This window comes from Grampus griseus (assembly GCF_964374135.1).
Source record: "Grampus griseus genome assembly, chromosome: 5".
Lineage (NCBI taxonomy): Eukaryota > Metazoa > Chordata > Mammalia > Artiodactyla > Delphinidae > Grampus > Grampus griseus.
In genome coordinates, this window is record NC_138998.1 from 114,958,399 (window position 1) to 114,985,110 (window position 26,712).

Genomic DNA, 26,712 nt, shown 5'->3' on the forward strand with positions numbered 1-26,712 from the left:
TCTCAGAATTAGTATCCCTCAAAACCAGAAAGGATTTTGGCAGGCAGAATAACTGTTTAACTAGACATTATCAGAAAAAAATCTTGCAAAAATTTTGCAACACACAGACTATAAACCACTTTCAAAAAACCCTCTTTTATGGAGAAATCAGTGAGATATGTCAACATACCTTGCTAATGAAGATAAAGATCTATTATTTTTTTAACATCTTTATTGGAGTATAATTGCTTTACAATGTTGTGTTAGTTTCTGCTGTATAACAAAGTGAATCAGCTATATGTATACATATATCCCCATATCCCCTCCCTCTTGCGTCTCCCTCCCACCCTTCCTATCCCACCCCTCTAGGTGGTCACAAAGCACTGAGCTGATCTCCCTGTGCTATGCGGCTGCTTCCCGCTAGCTATCTATTTTACATTTGGTAGTGTATATATGTCAATGCTAATCTCTCACTGCGCCCCAGCTTCCCCTTCCACCTCCCCATATCCTCAAGTCCATTCTCTACATCTGCGTCTTTATTCCTGTCCTGCCACTAGGTTCATCAAAACCTTTTTTTTTTTTTGATACCATATATATGTGTTAGCATACGGTATTTGTTTTTCTCTTTCTGACTTACTTCACTCTGCATGACAGACTCTAGGTCCATCCACCTCACTATAAATAACTCAATTTCGTTTCTTTTTATGGCTGAGTAATATTCCATTGTATATATGTGCCATAACTTCTTTATCCATTCATCTGTTGATAGACACTTAGGTTTCTTCCATGTCCTGGCTATTGTAAATAGAGCTGCAATGAAGATTTTGGTACATAACTCTTTTTGAATTATGGTTTTCTCAGAGTATATGCCCAGTAGTGGGACTGCTGTGTCATATGGTAGTTCTATTTTTAGTTTTTTTTTTTTTTTTTGCGATATATGGGCCTCTCACTGTTGTGGCCTCTCCGATTGCGGAGCACAGGCTCCGGACGCGCAGGCTCAGCGGCCATGGCTCACGGGCCCAGCTGCTCTGTGGCATGTGGGATCTTCCCAGACTGGGGCACGAACCCGTGTCGCCTGCATTCGCAGGCGGACTCTCACCCACTGCGCCACCAGGGAAGTCCTCATTGTAGTTTTGATTTGCATTTCTCTAATGATGAGTGATGTTGAGCATCCTTTCATGTGTTTGTTGCCCATCTGTATGATCTATTATTGATTTATATCACATTTTTTCTTAAGGCTGAACATCTTTTAACATAAGTTTTTACCATAACAGCTTTCCAATAAAGTGTTTATCCTGATGTTATGCACATGGGAGACCTAATTTCCTCTTCTACCAATTCGGCTCCTGATTCTAGGACATCTAATTTTGAGCCTAGGAGCTTTCCTGCAAAGCATTCACTGGAGTGAAATATCTTCTTTCCTATTGAAAGAAATTATATTGGTCCCATCTCCACTAAAATGCTGGCCCCATAATTCTCTAAATATTAAAGCTTGACTTGAACTTGTTAACTCATCATTGTGGAGATGACATTTTAGAAAACTAACACTTCTCCTTTGAAAGAGAAAATAAACTTTCTTTACAAGATGATAAATACTTAGGGGAAAATGTGTATTTTTTTTTTTTTCTAGCTCTTAGCACAATCAGTCAGTATGTCATATGGTTCATGCAGAGCCAACTTCTTTATTTCAGCCAGCAAAGGTCATCTCCTCCGCTGACAATCAGCAGGTGAATACAATCCACCTGGAGATGGTACCAATTTGGAAACTGTAGAAATCTGTTGCTAGTCTTTAAGCCATCACACCTCTGGCCATCATGAGTGTAGCAACCCTTAATATGCTTTAACGCCTTTCCTGTGACACACTGTTTTGTCCTGGAGAGACAGATTTGGCAAAAGCCCTCTAGCAAACAAACACAGAGAAGACTAAGTGGGACTTGAATGCCCCACAGGCGTAAAATATTACTTCTCGACTCTTCTCATCATTCTCGTTGTATTCCAAGATATGGACGTGGGGCCCTATCTTATTTGTTTAACAAATATGTCTTGAATGTCTACTGTGGGCCTGGCAGTCTACCAGGTTTCCAAAGATGGAGAGGCATGGGCACTGCCATCTAAGAGTTTACAGTTTAGTGAGAAGACAGACCAATAGAGTGACAATTCAACATAATGTGTTTTGTATCAACCCAGGGTATATGAGCAGGGAAAGCATAGAGGGCACATTGTTAATTTGTCTGAAGAAATAAGGAAAAATTTTACTAAGGAAGTAAAACTCTCAGGAGTACTTGGCGTAATAATGAGCCAAATAGGAATTTACCAGGCAGACAAGGGGAAATGCAGGGGGATTCCAGCAAGAAGAGTATATGAGGGCAAGAGGCATGAGAGTGTTTGGTATGGTCTGGGAGTGAGGAGTAATTCCCCACAGCAAGTGGGTGTGGGAAATGAGGAGAAAGACGGATGATGGGTCTGGCAGGTGGCTTAAGGCCAGACTATGAAGGATTTGGAGGCCATGTGTTATGGGTTGAATCGTATCCCTCCAAAAAGCTATGTTGAGGTTCTAACCCCAGTACTTCAGAATGTGACCTTATTTGGAAATAGGGTTGTTTCAGACATAATTAGTTCAATTGAGGTCATCCTTGATTAAAGTGACCACTTAATCTAACATGACAGGTGTCCTTAAAAGAAGAGGGAATTTGGACACACACATGCACAAAGGAAAGCCTACATAGAAACTCACAGGGAGAGGATAGCCATGTGAAAATGGAAGCACAAATTGGAGTTATGCTGCCACAAGCCATGGAAAACCTGGAGCTACCAGAAGCTGGAAGAAAAAAGGAAAAATCCTTCTGTAAAGGCTTCTGAGACATCATGGCCCTGTCAACACCTTGATTTTGGACTTCTATCCTCCAGAACTGTGAGATAATAAATATCTGTTGCTTTAAGCTACCCAGGGTGCGTACTTTATCATGGTAGCCTTAGGAAACTGATACAACATGTTAAATAGTGTAAATTTGAATGTAATGGGATCATAATTTATATGGGTTGGAAACTACTGAAGCAAGAGAGCAACGCGACCAGATTTGTGTGTTACAGAATGGGTTCTGGCTGAAATGTGGAGCACAGATTAGAGATGGGGAATGGAGAGAATCTGCAACATTTCCGAAGCTTATTGACCAATATAGTTCCTCAGTACCTCCTCACCTATGAAACAAACAAAAAGGATCACCCTTCTCCTTCTCTCAGTTTGGCCCAAAACATTATATTAGAGCTCTCCTGTCTGCATAACATTACCTGGATAAAGAAAAGGGCATACTTTGAAATTCAGTCCTACCAGATCACTTTATTTAGTGATGGAAATGTCACAATGAAGACTGACAGTACTAATACAATAATATGGACATTTGAAATGATGTTGATATTGGTATTTTGATACTGATTTAAAAATTCAGTTAAAAAATCTTAGAACCCTGAAAGGAATAAAATTAATTTTCCAGTAGCAAGCCATTTAGGTTCCCAAAATTGTTTCCTTTGCTCTTTATCTTAGTTGCAGAATCTGGTTTATATCCACATCTTGAAATGTCTATTCCTGTACACGTAAAAAACTTGTTAAGAAACACACTATCACTAAGATCAATACTAAGGAAACTAGACTACAGCTGTTATTTCTGTTAAGGGTATTTCCTAGAAATATCATGAACTGTGATAACTGGCAGCTTTGATGCAAGAAAATGACTTTTCTCCAATTGAAGTAGGTGGTATTCAAACCTATGACACTTACACTTCTAAGGCTACATACTCTTTAGCTGTTTTCAACCTCCTGAGACACAACATGTCATACTTGCATATATGAGTAAATAATTTAATGAATATAAAACACATCTCCATATATCTTGCATCTTATTTACTGAATACCATAACTGACAATGTTACAAAAATATTAATTATATGACATAACCCAAAATGTAAATTATGTTTCTAATTGTATTATATTGAAGAAACAATTTAATGTCACTTCCGTTTTTAAAAACATGAAGCACAGAGTACAATACATTTAAAAATCAGTGAGATTATTAAGACTCTAAATAAACATGAAAAACTTGTGAACACAAGTTAATATTCAGATGTCTTGGACACATGTAAAATCATAAAATTCACTTGGGAAAGTTAAGGCTGAGAGAGAAGATGAATGTTGATTTAAGGAAACAGCTAAGGGCAGTACTGGATCTAAGGACAGCACTGGCCTCTTCATTTGTCATTTGTCATGAAAATGTAGTGCGGAACTATTGTCACGTGACCTTCCTCCCCACTTATTAAGCCATGGGTACACAAACAACAGGGGTTTTCGATTAGTTGTTCCTACAAAATGACATTTTAGAGAGGTTGGAGGCCTTAAATGGTATTGTATGACAGTTTCTTACCCTGCAAAACAGGAAAGAACAGATATAAAATATTGGCAGCAGTTGTGAACATGGATATTGATAGAGGAGTGCCTTGTCTCTCTGTGATTGACACATGTATCAGCACCCATAGCGGTAGAACTACCTAAATAGGAAAAGACTGAACAAGTAATACGGGCACAATTCAGAGTGGTAACAAAAAGTAAACCCAAAATACCCTATGTCCACATGGGAGGCTGAGTTAAGTATACATACCCACTGGCATTCATTCATTTTTTTCATTCCTTCTTCCAAACACCATATTTTACTTCCTACTGTGTTGCCTAGCATTGGAAATTATCTTCATTTTAAAAATTGCCACTTTGCATATATTATTTGCACTTTAGAAAGAAGAAGATGACTAGTTCTGAACCCATGCAATTGATTTCAGATCAGATCATCTAAGAGAGAAAATATTGACTTGAAAGAAGAGTTATATGGATACAGTTTAGAGTTTAAAAGCCAACATTTTGCATACTCATATATTCAGTCTAGTTTGTTATTAAAGTATAGAATGAGACAAGAAGAAGATAGAGTTTTGGAAGAGGAAAATGAACAAACATTTATTGATAACGCTGCTGTAGAGCATTACATCTCAATCCTCTTAACAACGTATAAAGTGTTATTATCTCCTATTTTACAAAGAAGAAACTGAGGCACAAAACAGCTACCTCACCTAAAGTCAGAAAGGTAACAAATGGCCAAGAATTGATCTCAGGGCTGACTTCACTATACTACACAGCCAAACCTTTCATGTAGAATAAAACTCACAAACAAATTAAGGAAGAACACAGCAAGCCAAAAGCAACCCCACTCATTTCTTTAGCAGTCAGCTGTACATATAAACCTTGGTTTTGTAGCTAGAGAATGGGCCACCTCCCCTTCTTCTGCTCTAGTCCCTTTTCTCACTCTCTATTTTGTAGTTCTTTTCCAAGGCCTCCCTACACTGTCACTTCCTCCTAAGACCACAAAGGAGTATATTTCAGGAGCAGTCAGAGAAGGAAATTGAGGGCAGAGAAGGGTAACTCAAAATCAACCCAGTAGGAGAAGTTGTAGCAAACACATACTTACCAGACAGCATGCAGGCTTTGAAAGAATGGAAAAAGGACTGAGGAGGTAACTGAAATTGAGCGGAGGTGATAGGGAGAAAAACAAAAGGGACACACCACAGAATGCATAAAGCTGAGAAGAAAACACATTTTGATTTCTGTATACCATATATAAGTCCTGGAAAATGTACTGAAAATATTTCAACGATTCATCCTCTGTTGATAAAGTTAACATTTACTCTGGGAGCAATACTGAAAAGTTGAGAGTCAGTAGTAAAGTTCAAAAGTAGGTCAATGAACTCAACAAAATTCTTCATTTACACCTGCATCTATAATTACCACCCTGGTCTTGAGATACAACTTTCTAAAAATGTATTTGTTTCCTTTTAACTTTGGTTCCTGGGGTTCTTGGTCACCATCAATATGCCAGGCAGGGAGCTAAGCACCTTTACATAAAACATCTCTCACCATCTTAATGATAAGTCTGGGAGAAAGGCTATATTTTTCCCGCTACACCGAAGAAACAACTGGGACTCAGACGGTAATGTGACTGTGTATGCCATGGATTCCAAATTTAAACTCAGGATTTCTTCCTTTAAAGTCTAATGGCTTTCCCCTTATACTGTGTTGCATAAACTTCTAAACATCATGGTGAATACAATGCTAGCCATACGAAAAATGCAAAAATATTCTGTGGATGCTAGGGCTTACTAAATGTTGGAGATTGATAGGTTTTGCTTTAAAAGGCAAACTAATGTACATTTGCCAGTGGGGTGGAGAGAGGGCAGAAATCTAGACAGTGGAAAGAACAGGGACATATCACAGTTTATTCACTTCCAATTCCATACACGCAGACTGAATTTCTAGTTAGTTCTGTTACTGGTAAAGACATAAGCTCACTCTTCTAACAATTTGCCTGGATACAAAGACCAGAATGTTGCTTGACAACTCTTTGGCAGTAACCACATTTGGGCTGTGGTTCCTTTGGCTGAATTTAAATTCAGCTGTATTTTATTCAAGGAAGACTCTTTCCCACTTCCATCTGAACTGAATTAATGCATAATAAATACAGGCATCAAATTTACTAATTGCGGTGAATAAGGATATCCAAGGGTTACAGACTGTCAGGAAAAGCACATTACAGAACCTAAGCATTCAATTTCAAAAAGCCTTTTAACATAAATATTTCAAAAGTATCAGCTTTGTTACCATTTCACACCAATGATTTTTATTTCCCAAACCTATTCTGACATTTAAAGGAACATTAAGAAAAAATACATATTGCATTATATATGGCTACCACCATATAATGCCACTTAAAAGTTGGTTTAGAATAAAGATAAAGGCAGAGGAAGGTTGGCTATGGTGAATCAAATGAAACCTTTTTCACATATTTCTTTTTGAGTTGTGTTAGTGTTATATGATGCAAAGAAACACACACACACACACACACACACACACACACACACATACACACACACATACCACCTCAAGATCCCATTCAAACCTATCAACTTGGTTCAAACATCTCAGGATTTAATGATCATGACCAAATGATATTGGAAACTCTTACTAAAGTAAATGGGCTCTGTAATTAGCAAAATTGGACATTTTCTTTGACTCTCTGACAGAGGGAATGATTTTTGTTCCTCAGCAATCGGGTAGAACACTGTGTTAAGGGCCTTAGGTCATAGAGGAATGTTGGCAGAGAGTTCCATGCCACTAGAACAATAGGAAGGCAATCCACTAAAACATCTGTATTAAGGAGTTGGCAGAAGAGACAGTTGAGAAATGGGAGCATAAAAAATGAAAGTCACCCATAAATTGGGGAAAGTTTCACCAATGAGTAAGGTGAATGGTTTTTACCCAGCTTGGATATTAAGCTCAAAAGAAAACAACAATGACCCAGTTAAGAAAATCACATTCTATTTAGAAAGTGACTTAAAAAAATAAGTATTATCATAAGAGCTATTTATATTCAAAAGCATTTTGTAAAACCTGGAAGATACATAATTGGCCTGGTCATTTGTTATACCCTCTGTCCAGGGGTTTTTCTACTCTGTGATTTACCAAAAGTCCCAAACACTCTCTGATAGGAGTTTCAACCAAATCAGTTTGGAAAGCACAAAACTATTTCTGGGGAAATATCAGTGGCACCCACTAAGGGCTCTGTACACTTCCATATAGGCTGATCACAGGAGTCTTTAGCACTGAGAATTCCCAACGGCTGCCCAGTGCATTCCTTTGTTGTGTTCTCAGTGTGAGATCCCTAAAGTGACTTGACTATCTTATAGGTATGGGACTTGGAAGACTTTAAAATCCCAGCTTGGCCCTGTAACAGGGCTTGGGCAACTTCCTCAACCTTCCGAGGCCTATTACCTCATTTGGAAAATTGAATTATCTACTTTTTGGGATTGTCGTGTTTATGAGATTAAATAACTTCTGAAAGTGATATACATATGAGAGCTTCTCAAAAAGACTTCCTGGATTGGTGAAGGTGAAATTGAAAAATCAGGGAATTCTTTTCTTCTATGCAGAGATGATTCTCAAACTTCGGTGAACATAAAAATATCATCTGAAGAGTTTGTCAAAGAATGTTCATCCTAGAAATGCTGATTCAGTAATCTGGAGTGGGCAGACCTTGGTAACAAATACCGTAGGTGATTCCGATGTGGTTGGTTCATGAAACCACACACAGAGAAATAGTTTTAAAACATAATACTCTAGCCAGATTTTAAGGCAGATTGTTTTATTTGGAATCATCAGACATACTGTGATTCTTTCTTTCAATGTCTTTTCTCTCCTTCAAATCTTCAGGCTTCCAAACCCTCTAATTCTCATCTAGAATGAGTTCCCTAAGTCCCACTCCTAAATAGAAGTATATCAAGTTTTCACATCCAAGCAGCATTGAGTTCTAGTAAGCATGCAATGGCAAGACATCAAGTTAGAAGGGCACGACACATTTCCTCCTGCCTATTTATTTTAAAACTGGATAAAAATAAATTAAAAGGTGTTCACCATTTTACATATTAAAATATAAGGCTCTGAGTTTGGGAATATTTTCATGGGAATCAGGTCCTATTCCCTAGATGATGGCTTAATATAATTCACAACTGCTATTTATTCCTTCACAAAGTTGATTCATGAATATTTATCCTGGACGAGATCTTAGTGGTTACCTAGTCTTACCTATTTGTTTTACAGCTGAAGAAATCGCAACCTATACCATCTGGCTTATCCTCCAACTCAGAATCTTCACCAACGAAGAAGTTTCCCATCCAAGGGAATCCTAATCGAGAAGCCAGTCTACGCTCAGAAAAATTTCCCCACTGAACCAAGCTTTGTTATCCCACGTCAGAAAGGAATCTGGTATCTTAAATTACAGTCATAAATCCTTCATATAAATAGAATGCAGATATGGAATTTAAGAAAAAAAATGTCATGAAGAACCTAGGGGTAAGACAGGAATAAAGACACAAACTTACTAGAGAATGGACTTGAGGATATGGGGAGGGGAAAGGTAGCTGTGACAAAGCGAGAGAGGCATGGACATATATACACTACCAAACGTAAGGTAGATAGCTAGTGGGAAGCAGCCACATAGCACAGGGAGATCAGCTTGGTGCTTTGTGACCGCCTGGAGGGGTGGGATAGGGAGGGTGGGAGGGAGAGAGACACAAGAGGGAAGAGATATGGGAACATATGTATATGTATAACTGATTCACTTTGTTATAAAGCAGAAAGTAACACACCATTGTAAAGCAATTATACTCCAATAAAGATGTAAAAAAAAAAAACTGAAAAAAAAAAAATAGAATGCAGGACATTTGGGTTAATTTCTTTCATAATGCCTTAACTCATGGGATAAAAAAGTAGGATCATAGATTTATTCCACAAAGGAATACACTCCTCCAACAGAATAAAGTTACCTTTTTACTTCAATAATTGAAAGTCTAGCATTAAAGAGCATTAAAAAGTTATTTGCTCTGAATAGAGATTCTCTGCCACTTTCCATCGTAAAATCTGAATGCTCTTTGGGTAATTGCTGCTTTGGGTTATTTCCCCATTTTCTTTCCATGTGTACAGAAAATTTAGAGCTGATGATATTTTTAATACGAATCTTTATCTGCTGTTTTCACAGATTATTTTTGCACTTTTCAGAGTGTGTTCTGCTAACCCAGGCCCACACAGCTTGCAAAGATCCCCAGAACTCTTTCCTCTAATTCTTTTCACTCTTTATAAAGCTTTGAAAGATATTGATTCTGCAAATGTTGAAAAATTAACTTATCAAAAAATAGCACACATAAAATGGGGACTGGCGAACGAAACCCTAAGAATATTGTTTTAACTGGAAATTGTACCATTAACTGCTACAACTTACTGTATTCCTGTTATGGCTCTTTGTGATATATTTATCACTGTGTGGGAACAGTTTAATCTACTCCATACAGAGAGCAGTAGGAGGTCTCAGTGGCCTCAAAATATGATGGCCCTCGCCACAAACAACTGATCTAAATTTCTTGTAGGTGGCAGGTCTAACTTTTTTCCAAAAGGAAATAACCCTTCTCTAAAAGTCAAATTTGTTTTCAAAGCTGCTGTGGTGTCTTTAACCACTTCTTTTTCTAGTTTTTCAATTGACACCTTGTCATGACTTACGGTGGGTTGCATCAATCATTCTGGGTTCTTACAGAAAATGTTTTGTGGTGGTGACTATCGCATGCAAGAAACTAAGTTCCCTTTGTGGGTGACTGCGTAGGTACCTCTGATTTCTTGCCAAATCATCCAGAATGCCACAAATCCATTAAATCTCTCCACAGGGAGGAAAAAAGTTCCCACACCTTAGAGAGAGAATTTATGGGTTCATTTCAATCACCACAAATGAAAGCCACCCTTAATATTCATTAGAGATTTTTATGGTGGCAATATGCATTATCTATTCCTATGCCCCTCTGAAAGGCCAATTTCCCTTGAAACTTTGCATGGCTCCAAGCCACTCTTTGTAGAAATCATGGCCTATGTCCAAGTGGAGTCAGAGGGGGCAAATGGATGAAATTTCCTTATCCATTGGTAATGATTCCGTTAAGCCATTGTGGTGGCTATGAGCTTCTAAGTTTTAAAAATGAAAGGACAGATTTGGAATGTACACTCATGTCACTGTATCACTTCTCCGTCGTCATCTGTGACCATATGTCCTAAAGTGAAAGGGGCTTTTTGGTTTGCATGACCAAAGATGGCTTTCAAAACTGACATTTCTTTCCTTTGGAGAAATGTGTATACTGGGGACCTAAGTCTACGAGCCTGAGAACTGTTCGTCTCTTCTTTTTCTACCACTACCGTTCAAGTCACCATCATCTTGCATCTATTTTTCTCTTCCAATCTGTTTTCATCACTGTATGGAAAGCACTGTTCTCAAAATAAAAACTTAAGCATCTAAACAAGAAACAAACAAACAAAAAACACAAGCCATTAGCTTAAAACACTTCTTGCATAGCTCCCCCTTGTTTTAGGAGATGAACAACAAAATTTAGCATAAGCTATGAGGCCGTAAGTGGTCTGATCCTCCCTTGTGCCTCATCTCCTTGCTTTTCTTGTACCGCATCTGTACTTACCTGTGCCACAACTTCTTGCTCTCTCTCCCCGCCATGCTGACTCTCATCCTCCCTCCTTTCGGCTAGTTAACTCCTGTGCTTTTTACATCAGATTTGAGCTCAATCATCATCACCCCTGAAAGTGTATCCTGACTCCTCAGCTGGATCAAATCTACCTATATAGGCTTCCATAGAGCCACGTGGCTCTCATAGCTCTCATCAAAGTTACCATTTCATTTTTATTTGTGTGGTTATTTCTATTTTTGTTTCTGATTGGACTATGAGGCTGGCAGTGTTTGTTCTGCTCAACATTGTATCTTCCTCACCTGGAACAATGCAAATACTTCAAAACAAATTGTTGAGTGAATAAATAAATGAGTTCCTGACTTTAATCCATTTTGCACCCTGGCTAAAAATCCTTTTCAGTGGGTGAGATGTGGGCTTCAGTTTGGGTTGGGCTTGAGGTGAACTGCAAAAAGGCCATATTTCTAATCTAATTATTCATCAGTGTGGTTGTGTTTAATAGCTGGGAACCATGAGATGCATAAAGATCTTACACTGAATATTCATAAGGGCTTTAAGGGTGAATTCAACCAGTTGCTTTAAAATTTCATAGGAAGGCAAGGGGACATGAATCTCTTTCCTTCATTTTTCATTCTCTTATGAAAAAGGTGTGTTATGCCTGAGAGTTATCTTCTGACTCTAAAATAAAATGCCATGACCTGCATATGTGATATGGCTATGACAAAATGTATGAAAGGAGTTTTAAAAAGCTAAAATTGTTTTACATATGTAAGACACTGCTGATACGGTGATAATTTGGAAAGTCAGAAAAGGGCAATGGGGAGCCCAGTACGTGTACTCTGAACCCCACCTTCTTTTTGTCTGCATGTCTCAGAGATTCACAAGCGTGGGGTCACCAGGGCACCTCCGAGAAGCTATAAGCGGGGTCTCACCCTACCCAAACTAGGCAGTTCTGGCTTTCTTATCTATAGGGAGAAAATTGGGCAAACTATACTTATACATTTTAAAAATTAGTGAAAATTAGTAAATGTACATTTACTACAACATTATCTCATATGATACAAAATTGCTGAGAATTATTGATGGTGAGACTCTGATGTCAGGTGTGACATCTTTGTGGTCCCACAGCCCAGAGAAATACCTGACATATCGTAGACATAATGCTGTTTTTCACTGCATGAAAGGTAAATAATTATAAACACATAATTAAAACTTGTAATTAAATAGTACTAATCATCACTAGAAATAGTAGCTCTTCTTCATTACGTTCCAACTGTGTGTCAGGTATAGTTAAACATTTTGCATCCAATTTTTACAAGAACTCCACAACGAAATCTTCATTATGCCTATATAGATAAGAAACTGAAACTCAAAGAATTCAAGTAACTTAGGAATCACACAGACAGTAAGCAGTGAGGCTACAGTTCAAGTCTAGGCTTCTTCGGCTCCACTACTCTTAGTTTCCACCATGTACAGCTCCTCTTTGCCACCATGTTTATTTTTCTTTCTGCTGAACTAGTTAAAGATAACTTTGTGATAGGAAAGGTCTGGACTGAGAGTTAGGAGGTTTATGTTCAGTACCACCTCTGCCATCATCTGCTGTGGGACCTCAGGTAATTCACTTAACCTTCATGCGCCTCAATTTCTCCATCTGTAAGATGGCAGTGATGTTTTGCCTAGTTCACAGCGCCAGTATAAAATGAAATGTGGAAAAAGTTATATTGCATCTCAAAGGCAGGGACTCTATTTATTAAGTGATTAAGCCCCTATCTTGAATTGGCACTTTCAAATGCATCATTTCATTTTATACTGAAAGTTGGGAACTAACGTCTTCATTTTTCACAGATGAGAAAGTATAGATACATTACTAGCCTAATCTCGAAAGTTACGAAGTCATGCTCTTTGCAGGAAAACGTTGGACTCTTACTGATTTGGGTTTAAAATCTAGTCCTGCAACCTACTGTTACATTACATAAATTATTTAATCTCTTTTACCATTAAAATGGGAATAATAATACCACCTAACTGAATCATAACACAAAGATAGCATATATAAAAGCACCTGAAATATAGTCAACTGCTAACTCAATGGAGATTATGATCGTCATTGTATTGACATGTCTGCATGATCAGGACAAGATCTCAAAGGTGCCACCTAGTGTGTGTGTGTGTGTGTGTGTGTGTGTGTGTGTGTGTGTGTGAGAGAGAGAGAGAGAGAGAGAGAGAGAGAGAGAGAGAGAGGGAGCAAGAGAGAGAGATGGGTGATGGTGGCAGAAGAGGATGTTTCACTCCAGCCCAGCACTCTTCACACTGCATGGCCCCTGCTCTTCTGCCACCCTCTACAATTCTATTTAAACTTCACCCGCCCATTTGTCAAAACAAGGTTTTGTCCTCTGAGATGGCATTCAAAAGGATTTAAAAAAATAGTTCTTCTTGAGTGGCAGAAACCTTCTTAGTTCCTGAGAATGGAAATATAGACATTTTGGTTCATGAAGAAGTTTTCATGGTCAGGAGAACCTGGCTGTATCCCAGGTGAAGTCTGTATTCACATACATAGTTGCTGGTTCAGAACATGAGGAAGTAGCCAGGACAGAGGAAATGTAGTTGGTCAGGAAAAAGAATAAAAAATAAAAATCCAAACCTAAAATAGCTTATGTAAAAAAAAAAAAAAAATAGAAAGAAACCAGGTCAACAATGGGCACCTGAAAAGTGAGAAGAGAGCTGCTTTGAAAAAGCTGAAAGAAAATCTTTATGTACTAATCTCTTTCTGCACATAGGCCTTATCTTCCTTGGTGTACCCTCATAGCCCAAATACTGAAGATAAAAAGGAGTCTTAAATATCATTGATAGCTCTCCCTCTTTCTAAAGATGAGGAGGTAGCAGGCCATGGAGATTAAGCATCCTGACCCAGAGAGATCCCAGTAAGTGACAGAGTTGAGCTCACAACTGGCTCTCCTGGCTCCAACCTGTGCTCCTTTGATGTGTAACATGGCTTCTGACACACTATGCTGCACACTCAAAATACGACTTTGTCTTTAGCTTGCTTAGCAATATTTGAATTTTGAGCTTGCTTCTCTGCCACAGAAGAAATTCTACCAATACTTGGGGCATTCTCCAAGGCTCATTATATAAAATGTTCTAACATTTAGGCCTCTCTCTTCCCAAAGGCCAATGTCCAGTATTAGTGATTTGCTTCATTCTTCTGAACCGCGCAAAAGAGTTAGGTTCTCAGTAAGGAGGCACTTGAGGTCTCCCATGTTCAATGAGCATAACTGCGTCCCCTTCAGATTGACATTCGTTGTCCTCCTTTGTCTATCTGAGAATCCAAAGAAGCAAATTTCAACTTTCTTGTAGAAGCCAAAATGTAGTTATAATTGATTATCATGGGTCCTATATCATTATCACAAGAGCTATTCTAAATTACAAATATTTTATGAAGACTTTAGAAAGAGTTTATTTTGGGGAGTACCAATTCAACTTTCTCCTTAATTTGATGCACTTGCGTAAATAAGCACAGAGAAACAACAACAACAAAACAAAGAGAGAAGTGGGACAAAACTCTTAGGGCAATTCATGAAAAAGAGGGATTCTTGGTTTCTATAATAGTTCTAGAACTAGACCACGGGTCTGTTATTTTCACTTATATTCATGAGGTTTGTGTAACTGGGAAAAGCCAAACATTAGCCCAAATAATTTGATTCGTTTGCATTCTACATTGTCCTGCTTCAAAAGTCTAATTTAAAAATATCTCTAGTTATCCTGGACTTCTAGAATAAGACTTCACACTTACAGAGCAATTACATTTTCTCATTTTATCTTTATATTTATTATACAAGATTTTATTAGAAAAATATGTTTAAACATTTCATAAACATTTCCAAATTACTCTCCTCAAACTCAACCTAAATAATTTCCATAAATCTGATATCTTGCATTATTATAAGGTCTCATAATTTAAATGTTTCTTCCATAACTTCTTTTTTTATTTTTTTAAATTTTTAATTTTTTAAAATTAATTTATTTTATTTATTTTTGGCTGTGTTGGGTTTTTGTTGCTGTGCGTGGGCTTTCTCTGGTTGCAGTGAGTGGGGGCTACTCTTTGTTGCGGAGCACGGGCTCTAGGCGCGGGCTCAGTAGTTGTGGTGAATGGGCTTAGTTGCTCTGTGGCATGTGGGATCTTCCTGGACCAGGGCTCAAACCCATGTCCCCTGCACTGACAGGCAGATTCTTAACCCCTGCGCCACCAGGGAAGCCCAACTTCTCTTTTTTAATGTAAATGTGTTTGCACATCTGGCCAGATCTTCTCCAGGATTATTTTATATACAAGTATCACAATATGTTTCCCATCTTAGTGAATTTTTATATTGAGGATTGTGATTATTTGTTTTTCCTTTTTACCTTTTTTCATAAGACCCCATAAACTCTCATTATAAATATGAAACAGTAGATTCTTCCTCCCACATACATATTCATAGCCTAAGAGGCTTAGGAGGCACTTGACATGAGTTTGCTAATGAGTGAATAAATGGATGAATGAATAAATGAATGAATGAATAAGCTGTTGCAGCATCTCCCATTTTTCAAATTCTTCTCTTGGGTAAATGTTAATTTTCCTTCCATCAAATATTATTGGCTATAATTAAAAATTTGTCATGTAAAATACTCATAATTAATTATTTGTTCTTGTTCATTTAGGACCTTAAATTATTTTTAGAATCTTGATTCTCAAGTTAATTAATTTCCGTGCAGATTGTAATAAGTATAAATATCTTTTGGTATTTTTCTATCACATTTTCCTATTTTTCCTTCTGCATTTCTCAGTCCAGATTATTATTTACTCTGCCTTCCTTTTCACAGGTTGTCCAGATCCATTCATTAAAACCTGTTCTCTTTCCATACCGCCGTAATTCCAAGGTAAGCAGATACAAGTTTAAAGCTGCTCTAACAAATAGCTTTTGCTGTTAGAGTTGCATACAAGGGCGTTAAACTATGAGGAATCAGGCATTGATGGTTCATAGCCTGTCTTCCTCTGCGTGGATATGGGAACAGTCTTCTTGGTATGTGTTATTCACTGGGCCAGTAAAAATATGCCCATCAGTGGGACACAGAGACTTTTGTCAGGAATCTAACATCACTAATGTACAAAGAAAATGATAATAGAGCCTATGAAATTAATTTTGCATTTTTTCTAAACCACGTGCCTCCTTACTCTCTTTTTACTGGTCCTCTCATCCTCATTCCTTTTCACACATTTTTTTCTTCAAAGTGTACCACATGAATACTTACTCATCCATATGTATTTTTAACCTTCCATACTAGTCATCAAACAGGTAGAGAAGAAAGGAAGTTCTAAATGAGAAAACAGTATAAACAAAGCTATGAAGATGGGAAACAAATCATTGTGTTTGGCAAAAGGATGGTATCACTGTGCTTATAGCAGAGTGTGTGTGTGAAAGAGACTGGTGAGAATCTAGTTAGAAGGCAGAACAGGTGAATGAGTTTGCTTTTGAACCTGTCGATGTTGGGGAGATGCTTAAAAGTTTGTAAGGGGAGCGGTAGCACTAGTAACACTAATGATTCTGAGCTTCAGAATCATTATTCAGGTAGCATTTATCAAGTAGATTAGTCAAGTAAATTAATCTGGTAATGACATGTCATGTTGATTGAAGGAAGTAGACTAGACTAGGGTCAGAGATACTGGGAGAGATTGCCAAGGTTGAGAATAGAAAGACAAAGTAGAAGATAGGCACAAATAGCTTATCCTGGTTTTTTCACCTCTCTCCCATAGATCAGTAGTTTTGGGGGGACAGTATTAAAACTCTGAAACCACTTAGCAGTGGGGCTGTAGGACCCAAGAACATTTTTCTATGTCAATAATTAGAACATCCACTACTCCCATTTGAATGGAAAGGTTAACTGTAAAATCTTTGTTCCTTTATTTCTTAGTTAACTTTAGCACACATCCTGTTCCTCTCACTGAAACAGTTCTGTAAAAAATCTTCCATTCTCCACACTTTCTCTTTTGGTGCAATTTTGATGGGTTCATATAATACTCCAATAAGACCTTTCAGCTCCACTCTTATCATCCTCTTCTTATGCATTTTAAGATGCTTTAAGTAGAGCTTTGTTTATTTTCTCACCTTGAGATTTGGTATATAAACTTCACTTATTTTTCTTTGACTTTTATGTAATTTGGTTTCTCATTATTATAATTTTTCTATCTATGCTGCATTTGAATTCTTCTGTACATGGGTCTCTGTTTTGTTCTTTCAGGCCTTTGACTTTCCTTCTTTCTGAAAGAGATTTTGTTACTATCATTTTTAAATATATCACACTATTTTTATAAAATAGATTCTGGAACATTTTAGACATTTGAAGGGAAAAAGGGATATTTATTCCCCTTTTTCATGTCAAGATTACTTCCATTTCTTAATCTGATAAACTATTTATTCTTCTTATAAATCTGAAAAAAGTATCCGAGATTTTGAAAAATATATTAGTTACTCTTTTAATATTACCTTAAAGGAAGACCTCGTCTCCTTTGCAACACACAAATTTATTCTTTCTTGCCCTTATTCCCAACTAAGTCTGTGGCTCACTTTCTCCTTTTTTGTTATGATGTTTCAAATTCTCAGCACGCAGGATTTCATAAATACCCTTCAATCACTCTCCTTGTAAGTTGATTGTAAACACTTGGCTACAAATATTATTTTTGGTTACCTCCACTATTACCTTTCTTAAGATGCATCTGAAATTCTCAACACCACTCATCTTGGATGTTAGAAAAGATCGACATCCCTAAGTAGTTTTTCCTTTCACATCTCTCTTGTGGAATTTACACTTTCATAAATCTCATCTTTTGCCTTTCTCAATTTATATCAAGTCTGTAATCACATATCTCTCCCCACTCCTCAGATCCCGTAGACCTTATACACAACTAAACTGCATGTTAAACATCTATGTGTGTCTCATTCTCCCCTTGTTGACTTCTGTGAAGAGTCCTTCACAAATAATACATTTCCCTGTCTGGATTCAATTTGTTTATGGTATCTCAACTGAGTAAAATGTTGCTCCTTTCCAAGCCCAGTACAAGCCTCTTGACCCTTTGATTTAGGTATAAATATTACCTACTATCAACTGAGTCCTGACGTGATTTCATTTAATCTTCCCAGCAGCCTTTGCACAGCAGACCTCGATAACCTTGTTTTACAAATGGGTATTTTCAGTATGCAAAGAATCACTTGGAGGAAAAGAGATGAGTAGGGTCTGAAACCAATACAGAATTGGAATTTGCGCATTAAAGAGGGTAAGGAGTTTGCCCGATCTCACTTTGCTAGTGATGTCAGCGTTGGCATTACACCCAGCTCTATAAGAACAAGCTTTGAGAGTGTGAGCCTGAAGTGGGCTAGCAGGGAGGTGTACCTGGGTGAATAAGGACTGTCTGGAAGACAAGTCACCTTCAGGCCACCTCAAAACTCTGATTTAATGATGGGATCAAAAACACTGCAATCCACTATTGCTGAAATTTCTGACATCGAGAAACTAATCCGTGGATTGGTTTTATTTCCCCAAAAATGTGGGGTTTAGGCCCAGCTCCAATGTATCTGTATATGTAGGTACATTTAGAAAAAAATCTGGTCACACTTTTACCCTATAAAATTGCAAAAATGTCACTGCTGACTGCCTGCCATTGATAGTAAGTAACACTCATTTGAGAAGACTTTTCCCTCAACCTATCTGCCTTCTGTATCTTGCCTAGAATGACAGTTAAAGTATAACCCAAATAATAGCCTTGTAATTACTACAGAAAAAAAAATACCAGCTATGCTAAAATGAAACTAGATATTTTACTTGCTATTATTATAGCATATATGTGTAGAATATAAAAATAATAATTTGCACTCATCCAACTTCTTTCACTCTATGTCTCAAATCCCTGAGTGCAAGGGGTCTCATTAAGTTTACCAAACCAATTTAACTCTAACATGTTCTTGAACCTTCTCTCCAAATCCACTGAGGTTTTCCTGTTCACAAATGCTGAACACTATCATCTGAAATTCTGAGCACTCTGCAGATATGTTTGACCTTCTGCAGATAAAAACTCCTTACTTAATCATTTAGCTATGTACTAAAATAGGCAAAACTACCTAAATAAAAAAGAAAAACATTACTATGTATATATACCAAAATCAATACACGCATTCACAAACACACACACATAATAACTGAGTTTATGTACGATTGCATTAATATAGGGACAGTTAGAAGAATGAGAAGAAAAGTTTTATCTAGATCTATGGTAACAAAGTCCATTGGTTTCTAAAACTCCATTCATTTAGTCAGCAAATTTTACTCAAATATTTGAGTGCCTATAATATTCTAGAGACTATGGTGGATACAAAGATGAATTACTTATAGCAAATAAACTAACGTCCAACTCATCCCACTACAGTGTGGAGTGTGGTAAGCTCCATGAAGACAGGAGCAGTGCATGTATTGTTTAGCTCTGCGTCCCCAATCTAATATTGTACTGGCACACAGCGACACCAATATATATTTGATGCCTATACAATGAAAGAATAATGCCCTTAAGTGATCTAGAAGTTCAAAGGAAGGAACTTCCTGTCTGGCATGACCCAGGAAGGCTTTCTAGAGGACAAAGCATTTGATCTGAGTCTGAAGGGATAGGGTAATGTTTTTAAAGGAAACAATAATATACCAGGCAGATAAGTAACTTATGTTCAAGTTGAAAAAAATTAGACACTTTTAAATCTTAGAATATTTGTGTTAGTTAATTTTAGTTTGTCAATTACCTCATGAGTTTAATATTACTATTTCCATTTTACTATTGAGAAAATTGAAACTAAAAAGTTCAATAATTTGCCCAAGCTAAACAAATAGCAGAGGTTGGATTCAAGCCCAGATTTGTCTAACTCCAAATCCATACTCTTTCTCTTGCACCATATAGCCTTATGACCTAGCTTAGTATATGGAAAACACTATAATGTATTAGCTTAAATCAGGATCTCTAGTCTAGTTTCTAGATCTTGGCTCCATTTCTTATTAGATCTGTGACGTTGTACCTGTTACTTTTTTGTACCTCATTTTTCTCAATTGTAAAATAGGAAGGAATTAATAGTAGAATAACACTTCCTACATTATAGGGTTGTTGTGAAATTTAAATGAAATGATACATGTGAAGTGCTTAGAAGAATAGCATGCACAAAGAAAATGCTCATTTAAATTAGCTATTATTTGTCAGTGAAACTGCAAGACAACAGCAATAATTTAGATAATTCAACGCACATCTTCTTGATCTGAATCAACATCCATTGTCTTCCCTTAGTTAAAAAGAAATCCCTGGAAAATATTATGCAGTAGTTTATTCAAACACAAGGAACATGTCTAATAGTAACATGATAGCAGAAGTCACAAGAGCTGCATTGCTTTTTGGAAAGACAGCTCTAGCTCTGGTAACTTTCCAGAGACTCATAAATTTGACTGAATAGTACATTTGTTATCTGTTTCTTTCCAGCTAGTACAAACAACCAGATAAGATGATACATTTCCGTAGTTTACAAACTTACCCATGAGTGTGGGAGATCCATATCTGTACAAGAAGACTTGAGATGTGGGTGATGAGTGCAGTGGAAACAGTTGTCCCAGGGTCCAACCCAGTCAATTTGGAAATCAACATATGTCCACAGCGGGTTTTCTGGGAAAGGCTTCCAGCTTTTCCACATCTGAGCTTCACCTCCACTGTGGGATAATATTTTGGCCAAGCTGCATCCAGTTGAAGTACTGGGTCTAACCAGTGATGCAGAAATAGAATCCAATCTAATCTCCATTTCTTCCTTCCTCCTTGTACTAACATTATTAACTCTCTTTTCTTGGGATTTGGCTAATTTCATACAGGAAATCAATGTTTCATCTTCATCTTCTGAATGGTAAAGAAAAATAAGAGGTCTGATAATTTTTCACATGTAGAAATTATGACTATTATAATTCCCTTTATATAATAGAAATGAATGAACATCACAGGATAAACCAGGAAGTCATATAATTTTACAAAATAGTTTTACAATAGCATTTCTTTTTTTTTTTTGCTGTACGCGGGCCTCTAACTGCCGTGGCCTCTCCCGTTGCGGAGCACAGGCTCCGGACGCGCAGGCTCAGCGGCCATGGCTCACGGGCCCAGCCGCTCCGCGGCATGTGGGATCTTCCCAGACCGGGGCACAAACCCGTGTCCCCTGCATCGGCAGGCGGACTCAACCACTGCACCACCAGGGAAGCCCTACAATAGCATTTCTTTAAAAGGTAAATCTTTGATATATTAAGTGACTGGTTTTGTAAAAACAGATTTACCTAAAATTTTTTGAAGGCATATATAATGATTAAAGCCAGTTTGACTGGAATGACTGGAAGCCACACGCAAATAGTGTACTGAAAGACACTGTAGAAAAAATACAAATTAAAAAAAATTCTCCACATGTTATAAGCATGATATGGTATGTTCTATTCTTAAATATTTTTAATTTTTGAGGTCATGTGTATAAGAGAGTATCATAAAGAAGCACATCAAATCTTTGCCTTACTTAAAAGAATGAAATCTCAGTAGAGATTTTTGGAAATTCTTTTGGTATCCTAAAATTCTCTATTTTAGTATCAATCTGCAAAGAGATTTATGCATGTGGTATGTCTCATGGTGAAATATTTTGGAAAAGTAAGAACAAGACTGAGAAAACAAAAGGAAAAGGTACAATCTTTGGTCCTATAAAGTTGATTAGTGAGACCTATATTTGCATGTAGTGTAGGGTCTGATGAAATTTCTGTTAGTATATAAAACATTTATAGAAAATAGAAACATATATTACCCTAAGTAAATTGTGCCATATGGTCGAATCTATTTAAGTTCAAATGCTTAGCTGGTATAAACAAAAGATTATGATTAATAGCTCATTCTTGTAAATAAATGAAAATCAAAGTTGCATGTCACGATCTGCCAATTAGCTGCACTCACATCAAAACTGAATCATACTGTTTTCTATGGCCAAGGAATGGGAACAGTGGACAATGTTGACCCTTATTTTCTTGTTGAGCTTTACCCATAGCTTTCTCTCACTCTTCCTCTGAGTCTGGTTCTGAAGGAAAGGGGAAAGCGAATGTCATGGATGAAATTCAGGAACAGTGTAAGGATACTTGTTTCACAAATAACTTGGCAAAAAAAAACCCCAAAAAACTCAACGTTTAATGATTACTTTAAGGCCTTATCAAAATGTCCTTCATTAATATATGCTACCCCAATTCTTCCTCAAAACGTTTTTATCAGCTCATTGAGTTCTTACTTACGGAGATTTATTGATGTAGGTTTCATCTCATTCAGACTCGGCACCCTGGCTTTCTTGGTCCAAACCAATTTCTGTAGTCTCTTTAAGGTGCCCACGGATTCTGCGGGGTCATCACCTGATTTTATGGCCTAGCACAAACACAGCTCGGGGTAAAGACAAATCATTCGCCACAAAAAATTAAATATAAAATGTGTCGAGATCATAAACGTAGGAAAATTGAATAATATGACCTTGACCTGTAGCCTGAGACAATTTAAGCAATAACTTGAAAACACACCACCTTTTGCAGGTTCAAATTTGTAAAAGTATATTACAGCTGGCCAGTCATAACAAGACGGAGCAATTTTTGACCAATTTTTTTCTTTTTACTTTAAAATGCAGCAAAATGGATTGAATCCAGAGCAATCTATAAATGAGGCACCCCTGCTCAAGGTGAAATGGTGGACAGGAAAAAGTCCTTTGCAGCATAACGTAGATAGAGCCAGAAATTGAAAGTTGCTACTTGCATGTGTTAGAATAGACTGATAGTGGTTAAAAAAAAAAAAAAAAAAAAAAAGCAGAATACAATTTTCTTTATTTTCCTTTTGGAAACTTCTGGTAAAACAGCATTTTATTTCAAGTATAAAATATTTTCAAACAATATACTTTTCTTTAAATAGCCTCTTGCTTTCTAAAAGATACACACTGAGAAAAGCAAAAACACAGCCACAACGTTCTATGTTATGTTTTAGTACAGTCATTAGTATTTAGTCATTGGTTTATTGTGGCAAAAAAAAGTATTGATAAAAGAATTAACATTGCTTTAATGACTCAAAGTTTTTTTTGGAAGATACAGAAATATTTCTTGCTAGCTTAATGTTGACAAATTTGTATTTATATTGCTTTTACCTATTATTTTTAAGATATTATTCTCTTAAAGATTTCAAAATATTTTGGAAATTAACACTTTATGTGCTAAATGTTATACTAATTGGTAAGATAGCTGTATTCTGTTGTAGTAACAAGATAAGAAATTATGCATAGAGGAATACTTCTTTTTCATTCAGAAAACTCAGGATTCAGAAATACTTCTCTGCCTCATTCTTTCATCGAACAGCTGATAAATGACATCAAAATAGATGCTGCAATTTTTAAAAGTTGAATGATTTGCTTCCTCATTAATGTTTGAATGAGACATATTTATAACAGTGCTTCCCAATCCTTTGACAGAGACTGTAAGCCCAAAGAAATATTTGGAAGAAAAGGATCTCTGGCATGCAAACGTTTCTAATTATTATATTTAGTTCTTATTCTGGTCTTTAAGAATGACTTTGAACAACCAACATAAAGTTGATGTTCTGTCTGCATAATAATACCTAAATAAGAAATGGGATGTTTTGTCAGAGCAAGCCATACCTGTTTGCATTAAATAAATGGAAAAATACTGAAATTATTTTAATCTTACAGAGAGGACTGTGATGAGATTTTCTTAGATATGCAAAATTTTCCTCTTTTTCCATAGGTCATGCTTAGCTTACCACGATTTCTATTGCTATTTATTTTTGTATTATTTTCCCCAGTATTCCTTTTCAGTACTTTCTGAGTTACTCAGCTTTACAGGTCTATTACAACTCAAGAAGAGTGATTTTCTAATCTTTAGCCCCTTCCAGAAATAATGAGCTGGCATTGCACAACCATTGAGCACAGTATTTTTTGTTGTTGTGCTTCTTTTCTTATGGCAACCTCTTCATCTTACAGACAAAGCTTAATTGCTCCATTCTACACTGGCAGAAAAATAACCTTCTCTTTCCCCCTTCTTTGTGAAAAAGACTTTCACTTGATTTGGGGAAAGATGTTAGATCCAGGGTAACTGAATTTCTTATTAACCATTTGCCCCTAGGAGGAATGGAAACTTTTGAATAGTGTCTAAATTCAAATGTGTGGTTCCATGGCCCAGAGGTGGTAAAACAAACTGGCCCCGCATTATTTTGTTCACACTCTATTATAGCCTTTTTTTTTTTTTTTTTTTTTTTTTTTTTGCGGTACGCGGGCCTCTCACTGCTGTGGCCTCTCCCGTTGCGGAGCACAGGCTCCGGACGCGCAGGCTCAGTGGCCATGGCTCACGGGCCTGGCCGCTCCGCGGCATGTGGGATCTTCCCAGACCGGGGCACGAACCCGTGTCCCCTGCATTGGCAGACGGACTCTCAACTACTGCACCACCAGGGAAGCCCTATTATAGCCTTTTTAAGACACAGTATTGTTAACTTTTATATCTTTATTCAGTTACTCATATTTGAATTATTAGAGATCAGTCTATTGCATTTTATTCATTTTTGAATCCGATATGCCTAGGATTGTGCATGGCTTAATAAATGCTTGCTGAATGTAAATATACTCTTGGCTTCATACTTATGTTTTATCTACCAAATGGATTACTCGTAGTAAATTGTTTATATTAGGCTGGCTACTTTTTAATAGCAAAGTACTTCCGGAAAACTTTCTCTTGCTATTAGATTGCATATACCTGATGCATGAAAATTAGAGTTAATATTATTATAAGAGGTATAGAATCATTAAGATTTTCTATTAAAAATAAGTCTTCTAGAATATTTTTAAATAATAGTGTTATTCACTACAATCCTCTAATCTGTTACCTGTATATTTAGACTGAATTTGATTAAAATTTCCATAATGTGCCTTTTAATTTCTAGATATTTTCTAAGAAGACCGACCTGTAAATTAAACTTACCATTCAACCAATCAACAAATTTTTATTGAGCACCTACTATATGCCAAACACTATCACACTTTCTGGGAATATGGCATTGAGCAAGTAAGATGAGATCCCTGCTTTCATAGTCTACATTCTAGAGAGAAGTGACATACCGTTAACATATAAACAAGCACATGAACAATAAAATGTGGCATAAGAAGTGCTGTGCTAAGAATTCACAGGATGATGGCAAGGGAATGGGGGGGTTACTAATTTACATTAGGTTATCAGAAGGGTTTCACTGAGGATACTGAAACTGAGGCTTGAATGACAAGAAGGAACCAGACATATGAAAATTTGGAGATCGTTTTGGATTCAGTGGATGGTCAGGAAGAACATTTCAACTGAAACTTTGATGGAAAAGAGTGAGCTAGGCAAATTGCAGAGGGTAGAGAATTCCTGGAAGAGGATACAGCCCGTGCAAAGGTTCTAAACCTGGAATTCTTGAGAGAATTCTTACTGTATACCTAAGGAAGAGAAAGAAAGGAAGAGTGGCATGAGATGAGGCTGGAGATTTAACTAGGAGTCTTCAAGGAAGATTTTTTAAAGCAGGCTGAGGAATATATATTTTATTCTAATCAGAGGAGTGACACAACTTGGCTTATATTTTTATTCATCTTCCCTCTTCATTGAATTTTGATCATCTTCCTTTTTAAAGGACTTTTCCCAATAGCCTTCAAACGTGCTCTGATCTCATCCATCTTTAATTCACAATCTTTTATTTACCACTCTTTCTACTCCCTTTCCCAGGCATGCTTCTCAAAAAAGCTAACTGTGTATGTTTCCTTTAATTTAAGCTTTTTAATTTCTCATCCTTTCAACCCATCTCATGTACTCATCAATCAGCTTTTGTGTCTACTATTCCATTTAAATTGCTTTTGTGGTCCAGTGAACTCCACAAACTCCATTACTACTTGATATTCAGCAATATTGACCATGATGACCTTTAGGAAATACTTTCTTTTCTTGGCTTCTGTGACTATATGTTCCTGTTTTTTCCTTTCACCTTTTTTGGCTGTTTTTTCTCTAACTCCTATATGCTGGCATCTCATTTTCTCTCAAAATTAAATGCTTAAATTCCTTTAGAACTAGCTCTGGGCCTTTATATAACATTGCCATCATTTTTTTTTTTCTCATCTACACACACACACACACAGACACACACACACACAGACACACACACACACACACACACAGCTTTTAATACCACTTATATGCTGATGATTTCCAATTTATTTCTCTAAGGCTTTCTTCAGAGCTTCAGATTCACCTCTCCAACTGTCTATTTAAAATGATTTATAAGCCTGATCAAGAGTGACTTCTAGCCGTCCCTCTCCCAAACATGTTTCTCATCTGGTCTTCTTCAACTCACTGAATGCCATCTTCATCCACCCTCCTGCATATCCCACAAATCGGATTATCACCTTTGCCATTTACCTCTCTTTTGGTTACTTATATTTATCCCATTACCGAGTTTGGTCTATTCTCCAATATGTGTCTTGAAGCTGTTTCTTTTTTACCATTTCCATTGTTATCACC

General features: G+C 36.9%; 1 protein-coding gene across 1 annotated transcript in view; it reads right to left on the reverse strand.

Annotated features, from left to right (window-relative positions):
* The window catches only part of SAMSN1 (SAM domain, SH3 domain and nuclear localization signals 1), a gene marked incomplete at its 5' end in the record, with an annotated part of 131,520 nt that overhangs the window by 58,776 nt on the left and 46,032 nt on the right, over positions 1 to 26,712 (reverse strand). The window contains 2 exons of the mRNA XM_082655338.1: positions 20,661 to 21,013; positions 22,423 to 22,549. Of these exons, the coding sequence (XP_082511464.1) occupies positions 20,661 to 21,013; positions 22,423 to 22,549 (480 nt within the window). The remainder of the gene's footprint in view (positions 1 to 20,660; positions 21,014 to 22,422; positions 22,550 to 26,712) is intronic.